The sequence below is a fragment of the Sphaerodactylus townsendi genome, linkage group LG04, assembly GCF_021028975.2.
Source record: "Sphaerodactylus townsendi isolate TG3544 linkage group LG04, MPM_Stown_v2.3, whole genome shotgun sequence".
NCBI classification, from domain to species: Eukaryota; Metazoa; Chordata; class Lepidosauria; order Squamata; family Sphaerodactylidae; genus Sphaerodactylus; species Sphaerodactylus townsendi.
In genome coordinates this window covers 77,018,962-77,041,681 of record NC_059428.1, presented here as the reverse complement: position 1 = coordinate 77,041,681, position 22,720 = coordinate 77,018,962, and the positions used below count along the sequence as shown (strand labels likewise).

At 41.5% G+C, this 22,720-nt stretch overlaps 1 protein-coding gene across 3 annotated transcripts in view; it reads right to left on the bottom strand.

The window, feature by feature from the left end:
* DMD (dystrophin) overlaps positions 1–22,720 on the bottom strand; it is a 1,175,169-nt gene that overhangs the window by 417,214 nt on the left and 735,235 nt on the right. For all 3 annotated transcript variants that reach the window (XM_048495459.1, XM_048495460.1, XM_048495467.1), the window contains 2 exons: positions 13,510–13,657; positions 2,071–2,220 (listed from right to left, as the gene is read on the bottom strand). In XM_048495459.1, coding sequence (XP_048351416.1) covers positions 2,071–2,220; positions 13,510–13,657 — 298 coding nt within the window. The remainder of the gene's footprint in view (positions 1–2,070; positions 2,221–13,509; positions 13,658–22,720) is intronic.

Genomic DNA, 22,720 nt, shown 5'->3' with positions numbered 1-22,720 from the left:
CTGTGCAACTGCGTGGTCATGCAGATACAATGCAGGAAGGAACACCACAGCAGAACGCACAGCTGCAGAAAGCGCCTGCTGCTTGGGCCATTCGCACACAAGTGGCTGCAACCCACGCTTTTCAAAAGGCCCCGTGGATAGCATGATTCAGGTAATACCAATTTTGGGGGGGGGGACGCATGGGGCAGACCTGCTTTAGGAGCGGGAACCCAAAACAGGTTTTTCACTGTCATTATTTCATATTTATTGGCCTGTGTGGAAGGGGCCAAAGACTTGTAAGATTAACAGGTGGGGAATTGGTGGACCAGCCAGTGGAAGGCACAGTAGGCTGGTGGGCCTAAGGCAACAGAAGCCCTTGGCCAGCCCTGAACAAATGGTATTTCCAGATCACCAAATAAAAACTATTACTGCATGTGAACCTCCATTTTTGTTCATTTTCTTTCCTTATCCATCTTGGATAATCCATTTCAGCAGCACGACTAGATCCTCTCTGCCAGCCATATAAGGCCTAAAAATAAGTTTCAGGAAATCTCCAAGATTAAGGTTGAAACATGCAGAGCATGGATAGGATTTCTTCCACCTTAACTTGGTTTTTTCCACGTGCACCCCTTATCACATATTTTCCCATTGTTCAAACCTTGTATCTTGAAAATGTTTTCTGTGAAATCACTCCTCACGCCTCCATTCCCCCTGTCCTTTTTTCCCTTGTCTCTTCAGCTGCATTTATTCCACACCCTACTTCTGAAAATTTATTATTCCTAAGGGAGCTGGAATGCCATCTGTGATGCAGAAGAACAACCCTTCCCCCTTTTTTTCTTTTGTGCAGGTGCTGTAGCATTACTGCACAATTACATTGAAGAAGCAATTCAAAAACTGTCTCAGTCGCTATTTCTACCATTCAAAACTACCCAAACAAAATGAAAATCAAAAAGCCCTGCTACAGCAGGCATAATTACCTGAAGGAAAAGAAATACATAACCCCCCTCCAAAAAAAATCCACATATTTTTCAGCCAAAATGCACAATCGTCACTGCAGCTGCCCCTTTGTCAATTTTCACTTGCTCTAATATCATCAGCTTAATGTTACATTACTAGTTTGATACGAAATCAAGAAAGCTGATCCAATCACACCTGCTGCTTTGTATCTGTGACTGAATGTTAACATCTAAGCTCTGTGTGAAATCGACACTGATCTAATCACCCCTGCTTCTTTGTATCTGTGCTTGAATGTTAACATTGTAAGCGGTAGGTGAAATTGACAAAGATGATCTAATAGCCTCTGCTTCTTATCTCTGCTTCAATGTTACATTGCTAGTTCAATATGACAAAAAGAAAAAAATATTTAAAATTCCTTTCAGAAATGGAAGACAAGGTGGGGGGGGGGAGAGAAAATGGCTGAAGAGAAGGTTGGGAAATTAACTGGGGCATAGGTAAGAGCCAGGTGCTTAGAGGGCCACAGAAATAAAGATCATTTCAACAAGATTGTTCACTCAAGGTAAACTGGCTCAAAAACAGGAAAAAAATCACAGTAAAAATGCTCTGGAAAATAAAATAAGAAATGTGAAAGGAAAACATTTCTAGAACTGAACAGAGGTGGGGGGAAGTGTAGGATACAAAGAGAAAAACAGCATTTGGCAGCATGATATACTACAAACAATCCATGTGGAAAATGCTCTTGTCATGTTCATGCCAAACAACAGCTGCCTCGGAGAAAAATCAAACATTCCCCTGCCTGGTCCTCAGATCACCACTCAGAATCGTTCAGTAATTAAGCAGAGTGAGTTTAGTACTAAAGATTTGGTCACATGTAAACTCATGCATCAGTGTGAGGCATTTCCTGTACCATCTCCAGCAATCTTCCCTTCACTGTGTTTCTAGCCTTCACCAGCTGTTTTTACATGAGCTCAGGTACCTCAAGAGGCGGCATCTTTCCCTTTGGCTGTCCATTTTCTGTACAAACAAAATGATGCAACTTTTTTCCTCCTCAATCATTTAGAAAGTTGTCTGTTTCAAAGACGGTTACTCCATCCCCTCCTGCCCTGCAACAACACACTTGTTAATATGCCTAACCTTTATCCACCGATGGTTAGCCTCCTTGAGTCTGGTGTCAAGCTTAAGTTTTACTTCAGGGTTCAGTGATGCACTACCAAGCGCTTTTCCTCCAGCTTCATTTAATCGTTTCAGTATTCCCTTGTGTAGAGGCAGTTCTTCCACTCTTAACTGGAACAGACAAATGCAACATTTAAAATGAACTGTAGTAGAATTTTCAACTCCCTTATCTTCACCTCTATTGATTAGTTTATCAGCTGAAGTAACTAGACTCCAGAGTTCAATTCACCACAAAATATGCACTGCTTTTGTTCCAGGTTGCAATGCCTTAAGGGAAAAAAAGAAAGAAAATAAGTAATTTCTGCCTCTGCATAAGGAAGACTTTCCCCAGAGGTAGAGGCTCATCACAATGTCAAAGCCATAGTGGAAAAGGAATGATGCAAATCTCAGGAGAAAATACAGTACAGTTTTTCAGTGTCTAATTCAGATCTTGACAAATTTTCTCTGACTTTATGAGCCAACCCAAGAATTTAGAAGCCACTCATTTTTCAACCATCCGGCTTTTATATTTAAAAAATTGTATTTTCTATTTATTGCTGCAACAAAACCTAACCCTAAACTTTTCTCAGTGTCATATTATTTTATTTAAAATGTGACAAAAGTGCTGTGGTATATGTGATAACCCTGGTCATCTCTATAATCAAAAGTTAGCTTGTAGTCTGAAGCCCCAGCTTCTCCCCAGTTTCTCATTTTATTATTGCTGCAAAAAAATTAATTTCATTAACTGGTTCATCTACCAATACTGAATGATCTAAAATTAACATATGAACAAGCAGTAACAAGAACTTTATGAACATTCTGATGTGAAATGATAGTAAGTTTTGTACTTCTGTTGTGGATTGTGGAGATACACTGCAATAAAATCATTGTTGAAAATATTAGATGCTATGACAGCCTGGTTCCTGGGATTGGCTGAGTTCTGGTCTAAGAAGCAAATGCAATTTATGTGGCTGTCTAAATCTTCTTGCTAGGGAACCCTAGAACCCCAGAACTGAGTAGTGTGTAACACTAAACATATGGAAGGGAGCCAGAGAGTACCCAGGTAAAATCTGGGAGAAGCTATTCACTTCTCAAGAATTTATATAAAAACATGAAGCCAAATATGTACCAAATCAGCCCATTAATTTATCTAGTGCAGTACCATATTCTCTTTTTGGCTGCAGTTCTCCCGGCTATAAGGCAGAGAAAAGTCTTTCCCAATACCACTGACAAATCTGTTAACTGGCAAAAAAAATTATAACTCAACCTGGGTTCTTCAGCTTGCAAAACATGAACTTTACCACTGAGCCACAGCAAGGGCATAGGTAAAGAGGGGGTTCTCGGGTTCAACCCCCCATTACATGTCCGAAGCTCCACCCCCCCGTTTGTTATTTTTTTGTATTTTTAATGGGGTTTTTTTGTTTGTGGCCTGCAGGGGGCACAGATTTTAGGCTAGCAGCACCAAAATTTCAGAGATTTTTTGGGAGACTCTCCTGATGATACCACCCGGGTTTGGTGAGGTCAAGGGGGTCCAGAGTTATAGACTCCCAAAGCGGGTGCCCCATCCCCCATTGTTTCCAATGGGAGCTAATAGAAGATGGGGCTACACATTTGAGGGTCCATAACTTTGAACCCCCTTAAACAAACTTCATCAAACCTAAGTGGTATCATCAGGAGAGTCTCCTAAAGATACCCTGAAAGTTTGGTGCTGCTAGCTTAACAATTGCACCCCTGACAACAGGCACCCCCCCAAATTTCCCCAGATTCTCCTTTTAAATCCACCCCCTTCGGCATAGATTTAAAGGAAGAATCTGAGGTCCCCAGTTTAAACACTGAAAGTCATGCTGTTTCAGGATGGGAGATAATTCCACACAGAACAGCATCACTTTCAACGTTGTATTAACTGGGGTACCCCAGATTCTCCCTTTAAGGTGAATTTAAATCTGGGCTCCCTAGTTTAAACACCATTGAAAGTGATGTTGTTTTGGGGTGGATTCCAGCATCACAGCAGCCACCCATGGGGGGGGGGGGCAAAACTCAGATTTTGCACCAGGCTCCAGTTTCCCTAGCTACACCTCTGCCCGGAGGGGAGGGCAGAAGGGACTGCCGGCTGCCGGCTGGGAGCCCAGCCAGTGGGGGGGCAGGGCGGGCAGGCCAGGCCAGTGCAAAACAGGGCAGGGCAGGGCAGGGCAGGGCCATCCCTGACCTTGGAGAGCTTCTTTTATAAGCACTGAGGCTGGGGGTGGGGCCTGGGGAGGTGTGGCCCTGCCCCCGAACCCTCCCTAAAATGTATACCTATATCACTTAGCCACAGTATGTAATACAGTGATGACATTTCAGAGGATACCTCTGATGATGTGCAGTAAAAGAACTAGATTTGAGTTCAGTAAGACTTCAGATTTTTGTGGTGTAAGCTTCAGACCATCCCTCCATCAGATAAGCAATAACATTGTTATCTTTACCCTACAGTCTTGTAATATGGATTACTGATAAACCCATGAAAACTTGCACACTGAGAACAGACCAGGAATCAGAGGTATATCTAAATGCTGTCTATCGACACTCCATAACTTTCAATTGGATGTCCATTCAACTGTGGAGTTCCATTACTGCATGATTACTACTAGACTAAGAGTTGCTGCTTTAAGATTAGAAAAGTGGGATTGTCCGCATACACATTGGCATGGCTTGAGTATCAACAAAAACAATTTTTGAGCCCTAATCTGTGCTCTAACAAATTTAGATATACAATTTCAATGTACTGAACAGGATTATCAAACTTTGTGAAAATGAAAAGGGAGAGTAAGCACAGAAACACTTTTGCCATCTTTACTGCCAATTCTCTACTTTAAAAGAATTCAGAACAAGGATGTTTCATTAGTTTTCTTTTCTTTTTTGTCCCATTTCCTCAGCTATGCCATGACAGGTCCAAGAAGCAGCGGAGAAAAGCATATTCCATGAAATGATTCCACTTAATAGATGTTGATAACCCTTCTTCAAATCACTTAAATCAGTGCTCAATCATTACTAGGCTTGGTGATCCGGAGCTGCCGGAACTGTGTTCCAGCCAAGCTGCACGAGTTTTGGGAAAGTTTCAGGCATGCTTGCCCAACCCCAGGCTTTCCGAAACTCGTTCCCTTCGAAACCCATGGTTTCGGAGAAGGAGCCGCTGCTCCGAGCCGGAAAAAAGGGGGAGGGAGAACGGGAGCCGAGAGGCGAGATCATCGGCTGCTGGAAGGGAAAAAACCTCCCCCCCCGCTTCCCCCCCTGTCATCTGCTACCTTGGACTGAATTGGGAAAAAAGCGGGGGGGGGGGGAACGACAATCATTCTCGGCTGCTGGAAGGAGAGGGCCGCATTCCTGGAGTTGGGTTGCTAGGGTTCTTTAAGCAGTCTTTCTTAAGGTGATCTGAGGACCCACATAAGTAACAAGTGAGTGCTTTTGAGGCGGGAGCAGGAGTTGCCCATTCCACCTTACGACTCAAGTCCTTCCTGGGAACTTGTGACTTGTCAGTTTGGGGCTGCCTTTCGTTTGGAGTTTTGTGCTCTTGGGGAAATTTTGGTGCAGGCTGATGAAACAGCCTAGTTTCTTTCTTCCAAAGAGTTATAATCTGGTAAGCAAAATGAGCAATTCCTTCAGGCAATCGCTGCAAAAATTGCTCCTTAGCAGCCAAGAATGATCGCGCTGCTCGGCTCCCATTCTCTCCCCCCGCCTTTTTCTGCCCCTAAAGAAACGTGTTTTCTCCTCCAAGGTCTCTGAACTTTATTTACAGAGTATAATCTCTCCATTTGTGATGGGAAAGTGTAGCAATTCTGAGTGAGGTGTTGGCAAGTCTATTTAACTGTATCTCTGAAAATAAACCAAATTAATACTCTTGAACTGTTTTAAGTGTCTCTTGGGAGTTTTTGTTTCATTCTTATGAGGTGCGATAGTATGAGCAGAGTTTGCTGTCACTGTCACAAAGACCCATACCTTGGGATTCTTTGTCAGAGCTGTTGGTCAAGTGACCTCAGATGTTTCAACAGGTATTTCATTCCCCAGATATCTTTCTTGTCTTTCCAGACTGAACAAGTATTCAATTGGGCTTGCTTGTTATATATTAAAACTGCAATTCTAGGCATACTTACTTGGAATATTTCCATGGAAGGTGATAGGACCTAGTTGAGAATAACCATGAACAGGATCACACTACATTTACACCTCTGATAACAAACCAGAATAATACATGTGCACCTCCCAAACATTGTATGGGAACCGAAGTCTGTATATACAGAGGTGCAAACTTGGAGGTTATGTTGTTGGAGAAAGAATGAGAGGGAGAGGGAGAACATGTAACTTCCAATTGACTGGAATTTGACCTCTAAAGATCATATATGAACAGCAGGAAAGACAAAGTCTGAAAGTAGATTAAAAGGTTCTCTTGTAAGCTATATCAAAATCAAGGAATACAAAGCAAGTAAATCACACAAATTAAGGTATGCCACCAGGGGATGTAATAGAATCAGTCACATTGTAAGATTTTTAAAAAATAAATTGGTATGTTTTGTTTGTATTCCAACACTCAATGAATGGATGCCCAATGGATGGGGGTTCCTGGCCCCAAAGATGTGACCAGAGCCAAAGCCTTTTCTACCCTGGCTCCCACCTGGAGGAACATTCTGTCAACTGACACCAGGGCCCTGTGTGACCTTAAAAAGTTCTGCAGGGTCTGTAAGACAAAGATGTTCCACTGGGCCTTGGTGGCAAAGCCACTTGTCTGCCAAATTCCATCTGCCAGCCTCCCAACTACTACCACCAACATGCATATTGCATTCTGCACTGCCCTCCTTCTCACACTTCCTCATGCTTGGACAGTCCTTTGATGAAGGGATCTGTGTCAAGATGGGGTAGGTAGCCTTTCATAGGAGTATGTTTGTTATTTTGCCATCTTCCAGATGTTAATGATGAGATATAAATTGTTTTATGAGCTTATATTTATGTAATGCTTTAATATGTATGTGTGCCACCCTGAACCCTGCCTTGGTCAAGAAGGACAGGATATGAATTTAATAAAATCATCATAATTTAAAAAATCCTTAACTTCTGGGTTCAGTTCTGAGGGTTGCTGCGCAGTGCGCCATACATAATAGCAGTGATGCTGGTTGGAGCCTTATGGACTCCACAAGGTACAGACTGTGCCGTGAACATTCCAGAGTCCATCAACTCTGACAGCACCCACCAATCAGGCAATGGTGCCCAATAGTGGTTGTCTGCAGACAAGTCAAGCACTGCTTGCCAATACAGCTACTGCCCCTCCCCCACAAAATGCCAGAGAATAGGGCAAAAAGACCTAGCAATAGGATGTGCATGTGTGCACGTACACTTACACATTCACAAGCACATACACTGACAGCAATTCTAGTGTTGCTGTCAATGTCAATACAGTTTGTTGTGGGCTTTCTAGGCTGTATGGCCATGGTCTGGTAGATCTTGTTCCTAACGTTTCACCTGCATCTGTGGTTGGCATCTTCAGAGGTGTATCACAGAGAGAAGTGTGTTACACGCTGTGTCCTGTGAGAAGGGAATGTTTAGTGGGGTATATATTGTTCATGTTCCAGGTTGGGGAACCAATCAGTGGCTCATTCCGCACATGCAGAATAATGCACTTTCAAACTGCTTTCAGTGCTCTTTGAAGCTGTGCGGAATGGAAAAATCCACTTGGAAACAGTTGTGAAAGTGGTTTGAAAACGCATTATTTTGCATGTGCGGAAGGGGCCAGTAAGTGTTTGGGTGGAACTTGCTATATAAAGGTGTAGTTGACTGCATTGTATTGCAAGTGGGGTTTTCAGTCCATTTACATTAGTATTCACATTTACATTCCCTGCAGTAGCAACAGTATTAGTGAATGCAAATCCTGTGTCTGGGTGGAGTTCATTGTCCATGAACCTAGCATGCCTTTGACCTTTGATTCTGGTGTTTTTAAGTACTGGTAGCCAAGTTGTGGTTGTCGATTTTGCCCCAGTTCTGGCTTCTCATCTTGTGACTGATGTGGATGTTGGAGGAGGAGTAATTCTTTGTCTATGGTTGCCTTTGACAATACAATCTCAATACAGTTTGCAAAAACTCTATGCTTTTTTCCCAGAGTTTTTGTAAATTCTAAAGTGCCCTGTCATCTTTCAGAGGACAACCCAATGAATGGAAAAGGCATCAACACTGCAAAAGGGTGGCCATCTCAGTCTTTTACAGAGATTAGCTGTAGAGTATAAAAGCTCATAATGAACTAGATATCACCCATCCATATGGTACTGCTGGATTGTGTTCTGTTTTGCTGCTATGATGGATCCCAGCATGAGCTTCCTTGGGTCAGAGCCCATCCACTCAGACATGTGAAATGGATCACCTGCCAGGAGGCACTATGAGGAAATCACAGTAGGCAGCAGAGAAAGGCATGATGTGAGGGGGTGGGAGTGGAAGGGACAAGGACATAGGTAAGGGGGGTTTCTCGGGTTCAAACCCCCCATTACATGTCTGAAGCTCCGCCCCCATTTGTGTTTTTTTAAAAACATTTTAAAGTATTTTTTTGTTTTTGGACTGCAGGGGGTGCAATTTTTAGGCTAGCAGCGCCAAAATTTCAGGGATGTTTTGAGAGACTCTCCTGATGGTACTACCCAAATTTGGTGAAGTTTGGTTAATGAGGGCCAAAGTTATGGACCCTCAAAGGGGGTGCCCCTATCTCCCATTGTTTCCAATGGGAGCTGATAGAAGATGGGGGCTACACGTTTGAGGGTCCATAACTTTGGCCCCCATGATCCAAACTTCACCAAACCTAGGTGGTATCATTAGGAGAGTCTCCTAAAGATACCCTGAAAGTTTGGTGCTGCTAGCTTTAAAAATTCTGGTTTGTGTTTTTCACCACTCACTCACTCCAGCAGGCTTCATGTGGAGGAGGGGTGGAAAAAAACACAAACCAGAATTTTTAAAGCTATCAGCACCAAACTTTCAGGGTATCTTTAGGATACTCTCCTGATGATACTACCCAGGTTTGGTGAAGTTTGGATCATGGGGGCCAAAGTTATGGACCCTCAAAGATGTAGCCACATCTCCTATTAACTCCCATTGGAAACAATGGGGGATGGGGCACCCCCTTTGAGGGTCCATAACTTTTGGCCCTCATTAACCAAACTTCACCAAACTTTAGGGGGGTCATCAGGAGAGTCTCCAGGTGATACCCTGAAAGTTTGGTGCTGCTAGCCTTAGGAATGCACCCCCTGCAGGCACCCCCAGAAATTCCCAATTGACAGCAATGGATTGTGTAAATGTAGAACAAAGAATCTTGGACATATTTCAGGAGGTGCCTGCAGGGGGTGCATTATTTGACATATTGGCACCAAATTTTCAGGGTATCATCAGGAGACTGTCCTTATGCTACCCCCCAAGTTTGGTGAAGTTTGGATCAGGGGGGCCAAAGTTATGGACCTTGAAAGGGGTAGCCCCATCTCCTTAGTTCCCATTGGAAACAATGGGGGATAGGGGCACCCCCTTTCAAGGTCCATAACTTTGGCCCCCCTGATCCAAGCTTCACCAAACTTGGGGGGTAGCATAAGGACAGTCTCCTGATGATACCCTGAAAATCTGGTGCCAATATGTCAAAAAATGCACCCCCTGCAGGCCGAAATGTGGAAAAACACCCAAAAAATTAAAAAACACCCCAAATTCCCAGATTTTCCCACAGATTCGGCCCAGTCCGAACCTGCAAGGTTCGGAATTCGGCCAATCCGAACCCATTGATCTGAATCTGGGCCGAATCCGAATTGGAACGAATCTGGCTGGTATTGACCAACCCTAAGGAGTGGTCTAAGGCATTAAGCGTTAGCAAAGAAAAATGCTGTTTTATAGTTATGATGAAGCAAATAATTTTTGTCTTCTTCACATACACACAAATGAAACACGGTTTCTAGGGTAACAAGGGAAGAAATAAAGTAGCTCATTCAGTTCTGGTCGAAAAGTATTAGGGAGGTTTTCCCTTGAAATGAAATATGTACTTTGAAGTCAGGAATATGAAAAATAAAAAAGCTGAACATTTATATCTTTATTAAAACCCACTCTTTTTTTACTTTCATATTCACCTGCAGTCAAACAAATCAGGGCTCAATCTACATGATACTTCTGACTTGTTTTGTTAATGGTCATAGCATTCATTCTAAATCCATTAATTGATGACTACAGCAACCTACTTTTTAAATAGCAAGGGTTTATAAACTATTTGGTCTTTTCCAATTCTAGGGAAACATATTCTAGGTCATGTAATGTAGACGATTTAAAGGTAAAGGTAGTCCCCTGTGTAAGCACTTGGGCATTATTGACCTGTGGGTCACATCATGATATTTACTAGGCAGACTATGTTAACAGGGTAGTTTGCCATTGCCTTCCTCAATCATTGGCGGATTCCTCACAAGCCAAATATAACGGGTGTAGGACATTATGTAAACCATTTGGGGTGGGGGGGTCGCACAGGTCCTGTTCCCAAAATGAGTTTGGTCTATTTTACTCCCTTCAAAATTGCTAAACCAGTGATTCTTCTGCATAATTCCAGGTTGGAGGCACTCCCACATGAACAATACAGGCAGGAGATACTTTATTTCTCTCCCTTCCACCCATTTACTTTAAGTTCTGCGCTGTCCACTATGTCCACCATCTGCCCACCATTCTGTGCAGGTTACTCAGTAGGTGGTGAGCAGATTCTCTGAGCACCCGACAGTGTACAAGTCCCCCAAGCATCTTTCCTCCACATGGCAGCAAGTATAATTAATATACAGCAACACATTCAGTGGTGGGATTCAGCAGGTTCGCACCACTTTGGCAGAACTGGTTGTTAAAATGGTGCTTGTAAATAACCAGTTGTTAAATTATTTGAATTCCACCACTGAACACATTCATTATTGCCTGGTCGTTGCGGGGTGGTGTGTATTTGTGTGTGTGTCCCCCCTTTTCTTTTATGTGTTGCACATGCACAAATATGCAAATGCAGCTGACTGAAAGACAGCTGTGAATCACCACAGGCTGCGATTGCCGCTCAGGGTGGGTAGTGGAGCAGAACTGGTTGCAATTGTCTAGGGCAGGCCAGGGCGGAGGCTGAGCCCTGGCCTTGAATCGGCAGGGCAGACGTCACTGGAGGAGGGCAGATCTGAGTCTTTAAATGACCAAGCCCTCCTTTGTGCCGGCCGTGTGCTTTGGCCGGCCGACGATTTGCCCGCCCACCTCTCCCTAACTTTACAAGTTGTTAAGATATGTGCTTTTGTCATAGCCCTCGGCGGTTGGCGCATGGGTATTGATCCGAAAGGGCCAGGGAAAGGGAGCTAGTGAGCTATCTCTTCCCCCACTTCGAGTGGCCGATGGTGGCAAGAAGTGACCGCCCTGCCAGACAGGGCCAATGGGGAACACCTCTTGCCAGGAGCATCCACCCGGCAGAGCCCCTCAGTGGAGCAAAGCTCCAGTACGAGGCATCCGCCCGCGGGAGCTTCACCATGACGATCAGATCAAGGCCCATGCTTCACCTCATGCTTCTGTCTTTTGTATAATAAATAGCTATGGCTAATTGATTTATCCCAGCCAAGGTGTTGTGTGATTATTGGGAGAGGATCCACGAGAAGGTTTCACCCTCAGATGGCAATTGTGAGACAATTGGCATGGCTGTGCAGCTCATTTCTGAATGCCGGCACAGCTGTGCATGTGTTGCAAGAAATTTTTAAAAAGAGAGTGTCTCCATGCAAAGGCGTGAAAGCAACCTGGATTGTTTCCATGGGCTCCAATTGCTGCCTGAATGGGTGAAGGGCACACGTATGAATGGCAAAAGACTTTATAATGACTGCAACCCATTATACATATGCTGTATGGAATCCACCACTTACGCTTTACTCCCAGCAAGCTGGGTACTCATTTTACCAACTTTGGAAGGATGGAAGGCAGAGTCAGTCCTGAGCTGGCTACCCGAAACTGATTTCGGTTGGGATTAAACTCAGGTCATGAGCAGAGCCTTGAATGCAGTACTGCAGCTTACCATAACTATTTTAATGTTAGGGTAACCTTACTTATAACAGCAATCATCGTGATATTGGGTTTTTCCAAACTCTCCAGATACTCAATGGCAAAATAGTAATATGTGTTTATAATTATTTAATACAAGAAAATAATCTTGTGTGAGGGCAGATTTAGACATTGCAATGATGTACAACATTTATTTATCTATGTATGAAATTGATATGGCAATGACAACATGGACCATATATATCAGCAGCTCATCAGGTCAGGTGGACATTCTGTTAGTACTTTAAAGCTGCATAAACATGGTCTGGGACACTTGGCAAGTACAATTAAATGTTGGCAAATGCATGGAAACTATATTTACTGTATCTATAGCTTGTCTCGTGTCTAAAAATGGCCTAAATCATGAGATTTTGTGTGTTTGATAATTAGGGATGCCAGTCTGTGGGGGGACATGGGGATTCCCCAGAATTATATCATCTGCAGACTACATAGATCAGTTTCCCTAACAAACATTGATGCGTTGGAGAGTAGGTTCTATGGCATTGCATCCCACTGCTCTTCTCCCCAGGTTTTAACTACCATAGCTCCAGGATCTTCACAACCTGGATCTAGCAACCCTACCGCCCCCCCCCCATCAGAAAGGACCTGACAACTCTACTGATGATATTCTGTTAGGTCTTTTTAATGAGTCACTATACTGTGTGGCAAGTCTCTGAGAACAAAAGCATCTGAACTGTGAATAGCCAAATTTATGTCATTGGTGAGAGGCCCCAAAGAGACGAAACAATTTGCATAAGACCATTTCAATGTATTTCTAATGTACATAATACTTGCTATTAGACAAGTACATCTTTAATATGCTTTTTACATTTGCCTCCTATAGTTTTCATTCAAGCCTTGGGTTTCAAAAAATCTCTAAAATAAACTGTTTTTCATCATTACTTATTAATTTTTCTGCAAAGATGTTAGTGGACACAAATGCTGCAAAACTAGGTTCTAGTGCACATTAGACTTTTAGGAAAACTTTTAGGAATTAACCAAGTCTATTTTTCAAGCGTTTGATACTACAGTTGTACTCATCTCTGCTGTGGCATTACATTCCTTGCATAACTGTGGAGACCACAAAATACCAAGTATATATTCCATGTGATTTATCACAACAGTTTCTGTGAAAAGCAAAATTATTTCAAGCACTACAAAAAACAAAAATATACCATTTTAAAACTAGGATTACAGGGTTTAGTAGAGAAGGAAGGCAAAGCAATATCATACTTGGCATAAGAAGGGAACATATGCAAAGTTTCTCTAAAACTTCAGTGGAGCCTAAAAAAAATATTTTTCTATTTTAACAAAGAAAAAAATAGGTGTCCTTCAAAACTAGACTGAGAGACTAGTTACCTTCACTTTTTGAAGAGTATCTTTCAACTGGTATTCATTTCCTGGTTCAAGAGGAATGCCAGTGACACTACTTGCTTCTTCTAACCATAGAATAAACTTGCTTAAGTTGTACTGCAGTTCTGTCAGAAAATTCTTTTCTTGTTCAAGTCTGTGGTCAAGAAACAAACAGCAACAGCATTAACAAGATCAATTCATATGTAGATTATCTAATTTTCACAAATGTTAGCTAATAAACCTAGATGACAATTTAGTAGTAGTCAACTGAAGTAAAGATCGGTGCTTAGAGGCAGTGTCATATAGTGGTTAAGAACAGGTGGACTCTAATCTAGAGAACCAGGTTTGATTCCACACTCCTCCACACAAGTGGCAGACTCTTATCTGGTGAACCAGATTTGTTTCCCCACTCCTACATGCTTGCTGGGTGATATAAATCCAGACTTAATTCCTTTTATTTTAACACTGAAAGGAACAAGCTGATCACCACAATCCATTCTTTAATTAATGCAAGTCAAGGATTTATCAGTTAAAATGTTGGAAGCACAAAACAATTCATCCATTTTTTTCACTTACAATCCTGAATGCTAAACTTTGTCCACAAGGTGTAGATTTTGACAATAAAAGGTAAAGGCTAAACATGATATATTTCTGTGGAAATACTACAATAGAAGCATTGTACAAAATAATGTATCCTTGCTCCTGCAGAAAAGTGTTTGTGCACATGATCGAACATATCCCATGCTTCATGATGCCACAGTGGCACAAAAACCTGCTTGAAAATATGGATCCTTGTGGATCCTACTGATTTTTGCACTTGGACACCCAAAAACCACCTGCACATCACAGCTCATCACAGCACAAATCACCCTAGACACATGTCTCAACACAATAATCCTGCATCCCATGCTCCGTGGCACCACAGTGGGACAAAAATGTGGTTAACACACACAGATCCGCATGGATCCTCCTGATTTTTGTACCAAGTCACCCCCAAATCACCAGCACATCACAGCTCATGCCCTTGGCAATATGTTTTGCAACACAACAATCACACATCCCATGCTCTGTGGCACCGCAGTGGTGCAAAACCTGCTTGAAAAATACGGATCCTTTTCAGGTCTTCCCCCACCACCACGTTTGTAAAAAGGCCTTAACAAATTTGGGCCTTGGGTCTTGGAAGCAGGAGCCTTCCAAAACCTGTTCAGCCAATAAAGAGTATATCAAAGAGATGCCATGTTTTGACTCCAGACTGTAAAACCAAGGGTATCCATCAGGATAAGCTGCAAAAACTAGTCAATCACCATAAATGTAATTCCCTCATCTATATTCATCTAAGACATTTCTCACCATACACTTCTCTAGGCCTGTAGTGAAGGCAGACTTCATAATATTTTCTCTGGCTTGCTCATTTTTAAAACAATTGCATCCTGAATATAATGAGCTGTAAATAGTTAGGAAGCAAACCACCATCTATAAACATTAAATTTTAAATCTCTAACTATAGCACACCCTGACCTGGATAGCCCCAGGTTAGCTTGGTCTTGTCAGATCTCAGAAACTAAGCAGGGTCAACCCAGATTAGTATTTGGATGGGAAGCCTCCAAGGAATATCAAGAGTTGTGACGTGGAGGCAGACAACGATAGACAATTTCTAAACATCTCTTGCCTTGAAAACCTTATGGAGTCGCCATAAGTCAGCTGTGGCTCAACATAAAAACAAACAAAAATGAAAAGACAATAAGTTGTTTAGCTGAGAACACTATGTCAGACAGGCATGAAATCTGTCTCAAACATCAGAATGAATTTATCACATGAAACATATGCTGAAGAATACAGTTCACAACTGCTATGCTGATAAAAGGAAAACAGGAGTTAATTTGATCTTATTTGGCTCGCATGATCAACCCAAACAGTACTTCTAAGTATTGTTGAAGGCTTTCACGGCCAGATTCAACTGGTTGTGGTGGGTTTTCCAGGCTGTGTGGCTGTGGTCTGGTGGATCTTGTTCCTAACGTTTCGCCTGCATCTGTGGCTGGCATCTTCAGAGGTGTATCACATGCCAGCCACAGATGCAGGCGAAACGTTAGGATCAAGATCCACCAGACCACGGCCACACAGCCTGGAAAACCCACCACAACGAGGACTTCTAAGTTTTGTCGATTGCAATGGAAGAGTACATATAGTTACACTTTTCATATAGAAATGACTGATATCTAAACACTGAAATCCTAAATTCACTTATACGCTTCTATGCCTACAGAAGTCAATGGGCTTAAAATGGGTGTACTGGTATAGCATGTCTCTCCCTCTTCCTAGGTGGCATTTCAAAGCCTAATGGGAGAACATTCGAGGGGCACCAACCCATGATGTCACTTTCTGCAACAATCTAGGATTCCAGGATTTAACCATGGAGTTTTAGGCAAATCTTAGAGCATCCTTCAAGTAATGATGTCACATCTGTTTTTTATTGGAAGTAACATGATGCATCTGTGCAGTGCAACTGCACCTGCATTTGCCTCCATATCCTGCAGCTGTGGTTGGTTTTCCTAGCTTAGAAGGATGCCTGCTCCTACTTCTCATGTCCTGCAGCTGTGGCTGACAACTCTAGATTAGGAGGACATATCTCTAGAAGAAGAGTTGGTTTATATATACGTCTGCATATAAAAGGAGTCTCAAGGCAATTTACAATTGCCTTTCCTCCCCCACCTCTCCCCAACAGGCACCTTGTGAGGTAGGAGAAGCTAAGAGAGTTCTGAGAGAACTGTGAGTAGCCCTAGGTTATCTAGCAGGGTCCATGTGGTGGAGTGGCAATTGCAGAAACCCAGGGCAAAATGGTGCCCAAGTGCTGCACCCCTCCCCTGCAGGACCCCCTGTCCCCCTTACCTTTTTCAGCCGGTAAGTCATGAAAACAGCTTTCTGCCAGCTGAAAACATGCCAGGCTGGTGGGCTGGGGCCTGGCTTAGCAAGGAGGGGCAGGGTGGAGCGTGGGGGTATGTGGGGGTATGCCCCCACCAGCATGCGCCCATTGCATGCTACACACCCCTCTCCTTTAGCTACGCCTCTGTGGGAAACAAATCATGTTCACCAGAACAGAACACTTTTAACCACTAAACCATGCTGGCTCTGCTTAGGACTATACTATAACATGCTCAACTTTGCACTGATTGTGGTCTTCTATGTTTAAAATACACTTTATTGTATTTATAAGAACTTATTTTTCCTTATCCTCTTTCCTTGTTAAAAACAATGAAGACTGAACATTTTTATTTATTTATTTATTTATTTCATTGGACTTCATAGACCGCCTCATCCCCAAAGGGCTCGAGGCGGTTCACAACACAGACAATATAACAACCAATAAATTACTTAAAATACTTCTAAAAACATTAAGATCAATATGCAGCATAACAACCCATCTTAGCGCCACCCAGTCTTAAGGCTGGGAGGGACTGGCAGCACCTCAGATTGAACTAATATAGGGCACTGCCAGAGATGACATTGTGGCAGGGCCTCACAAGGGGGCAGCTGATCTGCGGCCGGCCTCACCAAAAGTCCGGTGGAACAGCTCAGTCTTACAGGACTTGTGGAACTCGCCAAGATCCTGCAGGGCCCGGACTGCTGGAGGAAGAGCGTTCCACCAGGCAGGGCCCAGGGCTGTAAAAGCCCTGGCCCGGGTAGAGGCCAGCTGCATAATTGAAGATTTTGGTCACTAGACAAAACCTAAACACTGATAAGGTGATTGATGGAAAATATATTTGCTGACATGTGATATCACATTTTATGAAAAAATAACTTCAAGTATTTATTGCAACTAGTGGATGGTACTGTAGAGGTTTAAAATTAACAATGCTTAAGTTCACTAGTTAAAACTATAATTCAGACACAATAACTTTTTAAAAAGGTAGATACCATAAAGTATTTTTATCTGTTCAAATTGAAGGGAGAACCAAATGAAGTTATACCATGTTGTATTAAGCAATACAAGAAGGCCTAAAAGGAAACAGTTATTTGTTTGGCAGTATGGCTATGGCACATTATGTATGCATCTATCTGGAGGAAACCAGTTATTAGATTTTGAGGTGACTATTAGAACTTGCAAAGATAATACATATACGATAGAAAGATAATAAATTTTATTGGGAAGAGTGTAATGAGAAAGGGTTCATTAAGAATACACAATAGTACTGTAATTGAATTCAAAAATTTGTGGGGAAAGTAATGGATTAAATTAAAATATCATTGGCAATAATATTCCCCTGTGTCTAAAATTAATCTTTTTGGATGGTAATTGAAAATATGTAGAATTTTTGATGGTATATAACAGCTGCTATTTATATATGGTCATATCTGGAAAAAAATGTTCAGGCATTTACACAGGATATGTAGATGTAAGAAATAAAATCCTGGAAACATCAGTGTCTTTTATGAAGAGAGTTAATGGTCTCCAGAAAATAATTAGATTTCTTTAACACTGGGCTTCCTTCCTGAAGAATTCAAAAGTTAATCAACAAGTTTAAAAAGTTCAGTCTTAAATTAGTGTATTTTTTGTTAGGAAGATCTATAAATTTTGCTAGCACATGTTGGAATATATGATGGAGACCTAAGCAGATTTGTATCCTTCATTTTAGCGGATTGCACAGCAAATTATCTTACTGTTTTAAGTCTCTTGATGGTGCAGTTGGTGGGTATAATGTTGTTAATCAGAGATGAGCTAAATTTTCATGAGCTTTTTGTGTTGAAATTTGCAAGTTTGAAAAGTTGCTTTCCTATTTTTCTCACCAAAATCTTAAACAGTAATTACAATTTAGATAGTCCTGTGCAGATGCTGGTCATCTTTAAAACACAAAGTAATTGTATAATACTTTACCTAGTCCACAGAGTGCAGCTGAGGGAAGCTTTCTAAGTCATGGAAGCAGTGATTGTATGACCAGCCTAAAGAAGTTCCTTCATCTGTGTGAGCTAAAGCTTGTGTGAGTGCACTGTAAAGTCACAGCAGACTTACAGTGACCGTGTAGTTTTCAAAGCAAGAGATGTTTAGAGGTGCTTTTCCGTTGCCTGTCTTTGTGTGGGCTAAAAGAATTATGAGAGAATGGTGACTGGCCCAAGGTCACCCAGCAAGCTTCATGTAGAGGAGTGCGGAATTGATCCCACTTCTCCAGATTAGAGTCCACCACTCTTAACCACTATGCTATGACAGCTCTCTAGCTAAAGTTCAGGACCCCATTATATAATATGTAAATCTTCCTTCCCAGGCTATGTGCTATAGGCAGGACTGTCACAGAAGCTGGGAAAGGTCAATTTAATATTCTAGTTCAGCTGGGCTGTAGAACTTTCCCAAGCCTAGGTATTCATGCTCAGAAATGGTTCAACTATGTGTGCTATGAGTTAAAACTGCCCCCACTCCTTGTAGCCTTAAGGGGGCACTTGTAGCATACATTAAAAATATGCATGCTTTTCAACAATAATGAATCTGAAACCAGAATTGTTGAGGTTCAGTTCTATTGTTAATATGTTACTATTCTAGGGTTGCCAATTCTGGATTGGTAAATTCCTAGAGATTTGGAAATACAGTCTAGGGAGAGAGGGGTGTGGGAAAGGGAGAGACCTCAGTGGAAATATAATGCCATGGAGTCCAGCCTACAAAGCAGTTATTTTCTCCAGAAGAGCTGTTCTTTGTAGTTTAGGGATCAGTTATAATTCTATGAAACCTCCAATTTTCCAATTCTACATACTGTGGCAACATTTCTCCTTAAATTTAATTTACAACACTTTGAAGAATTTGTGCCAATGATTTGAGAGTTCTAGTATTGATTCCTTTTCCAGTACATGTTGAACTCAGTTAACTGCTTCACATTATATGAACTGTAAAGGGACAAAAACCCTTAAGTACATGAATATTTCTTTAACACAAGAAAACTTAAGAGATTTAAAAAAAACTATTTTGAACAGGAGACATCCTTAAAAAATTAACTGATAAGAGTTATTCAGCTAGAAGCACATATTCTACTTAAGAACATGAAATGACTGCAATCAGCAATCCATTACTCCACAGTATTAAAACTAAGGCAATTAAATGAGAAAACTCATGTTATGGAAAAAAAGAGCCCAGATAATAACAGAGGGACTTAGACTAGGAGGAAAGCCCTCATAGGAACAATACTTGCCTAAGTTACAGAATTGTTCTAATGAGTACTCAGATAATATATCTAAAGTACTTTGCCCAGTCAAAAAGTAATATGTAAGTGTCAAAATCTGTTATTGGAAGACTCAGTTAAAATGTGCAGTCCATAGCAAGAGGAGTATAACAGTACAATAGGAGCAGGAAATTTTATGAAGACTTCAGTAAATCATGATGAGCTAAGCTGCTGCAAATACTTAGGAAATATTGCCATATAAGGCAACATTTATCACACATTATATGCACAACACTCATTTGTAGGAAAAAACATTATTTTAAGTAGTAGTATACTTTGACATACAAGTAATTATGCATTTCCAAAACTGTCTTTTTGACAGTAGTGCTTAAAAATGTTTTACTCTAGTATTCAAATCTCAAGTGTTATATCTTTGTTTACTTACAAGTTTAATGATTTGCTGCAATTTATTCACACCTATGGTAGTAACAATAATAAATGGTATGTTTAAGACTGCATCTACAATTAAGTGCTAGATATTTTATTTCCAGAGTCATTTCACTACATTTACACAAGAACAAACCATACACTCTCTTTGAAATATTGGCTCAGCAGCATCTCACATTATAGATTCTTCTAGCATATCTTCAGTAAATGGAACAACATTGAGATTGTGTTCTTTTTTAATAATAGGAAAAAATATAATGCTATGCGTCATACAATGGAAAGTTAGCACATGTTCAAGTACTTTTAAAACACACATCTCAAAGCAGAAACAGTCAAACCTGGTGCCAGAAATCTTTAATGGGTGGGGTGGGGTGGGGGGCAAGGCCCATGCAGTCTGTAGCAATAATAAAGTTTCCAGTTATATAGTCAAGTTGGTAAACTTGACCTCTGGAATTTTGATGGGATCAGGGTCTAACACATGATCTGTTTGTCCTAACTTGCCCCACCTTCACTGATCATGATACCTCAGGTAGTCACTTGTAGCTGGTTTCCTGGGCCCAGGTTGTTTTCCCGTCAGCCACATAGCAGCTGTAGGGAACGCTGTTTTAAGAGTCTATGGACACTTGATTCAACACAGAACTGCATCACAAAAGAGTTACTGTGATGTTGCCTGAGACTAAGGAGTTTATCACACATGTTACTTATTCTTGTCTTTCTTTAGCAGTCAATCTGATAGCATCAGAATTGCATTGAGCATGGAAGTTCCACACATCTTGCCTCTCTTCATGCTTTTTTAGTTGCTATATTGGTTTATTTTATAAACGATGTTCCTTAAAACCAAGGAATTTTGAACAAGGATGCTGTTGTAATTGGCAGCATAACAGTGCCCCCCCCCCCCGTATTTGTTGTGGATGTGGTATATTGATACTGCCAAAGAGGGGATAGGCACGCCCATGCATGAGAACTGTCATATTGTTTTTGTGGAAAAATGTCAAAGAATGTACTCCACTCAAAGGTTCACCTCAGTATTTAGATATTTGGAAATATCTGTTCACTGATTTTTAAAAGTTAGAAGGCAAACTGAGAAGAGTCAATTACTCCCCTAATTTATCCAATTGCTTTCAAGTAGCCAGGACTTGTTGTTAGTCAGGTAAACATCTCTAGCAGGCCAAGAACAATGAAGCAGGCCAGCAAGGAGGCTCTGAGGCCCCTGCCATACAGGCAGAATGATGCACTTCCAATACACTTTCACAATTGTTTGCAAGTGGATGTTGCTATTCTGCACAGTAAAATCCAACTTTACAGTGGATTGAAAGTGCATTATTCTGCATGTGCGGAGGTGGCCTGAGATAGTCCTTACCAGAATCATAGACATAGCACCAAGCCTTAATTGGCATTTAAGATGATACAGGTAAAATACAGGGGGGAAAAAACCAGATTTAAAACAATCTCCAAAGAGAATGATAACAATGAATCTCTTAATAACAGAGTGACAAAACAAAATTTTAAAAAAGAACAGAACTATCCTTTAGGATGTATATTTTCTAGTAAAAACTTGGCCAGCAATTCACAAACTACAAGATCAGGGTTATTTATCAAGTATATGATCTTTTGAGTATCTAGAATCCTGTCACAGTTCAGGGGAAGAGCATTTGCACATTTCCCCCTAATTCCTTCATATTTAGTGCAATAGAAGAGGAAATGGGCTAAAGTTTCCAGTTGATTAGAGTTATAGGAGCTGGATCAGACCAGAGTTCATCTAGTCCAGCACTCTGCTACTTGCAGTGGCCCACCAGGTGCCTTTGGAAGCTCACGTGCAGGATGTGAAAGCAATAGCCTGCTGCTGCTGCTCCAGAACACCAGCCAGTTGGAAAATAATGGGAGCCAATTGGAAAATGTGGATTCTGTTATCACCTCATCAGAATAAAGGTGTAACAAAAGTTATAACAAATATCCCCCCCCCCCCAAACCCTACAAAATATCAAATTCCCATAAAAAAATAAACTGCATGGGCCTTCCCTTTCTGCATGGGCCAATAAACCCAAAATAACAATGGTAAAAAAACCATTTTGGGGGGAACCTCGCATGGATCCCGCTACTAAAACAAGTCTGTCCCATGTTATTTCCTTCAAAGCAGGTTATTCAAGAATCACACTATCTGAGAGTCTTTTTAAAAATCCTGAGTTGCAGCCATTTCTGAGCAATTGGCCAGGCAGGGAGCCGCTTTTTTCAGCTGTGAATGCTTTTTTAAAAATTGGGTGCCCATCTGCAAAGCCACGCAGGCACAAAGGGTCGTAACCAGTGGTGAGATTCATCCTATTCACACATATTGGATTTTTTACTGTCCATATCCCAGGTTTGTTGGCGTGTGCAGAAGGGGCCTGATTCCACACAGCATACTTATAACGAGTTGCAATCATCATAAATTAAGTTGTTTTTCCTTTTTATAAATGGAAAACACATTCATTTATAACAATTAAAATCCATTATAAATATGCTATGCGGAATTTACATCAGCCTTTTACTGGCAGCAGGGAAAGACCTTTGTGCAATCTGGTGTTTGAGAGTACTGTTAGAGTGCAGGATACTATCTTTACTGCCAATGCTCTACTTAGGTAGAAATCAGAACAAGG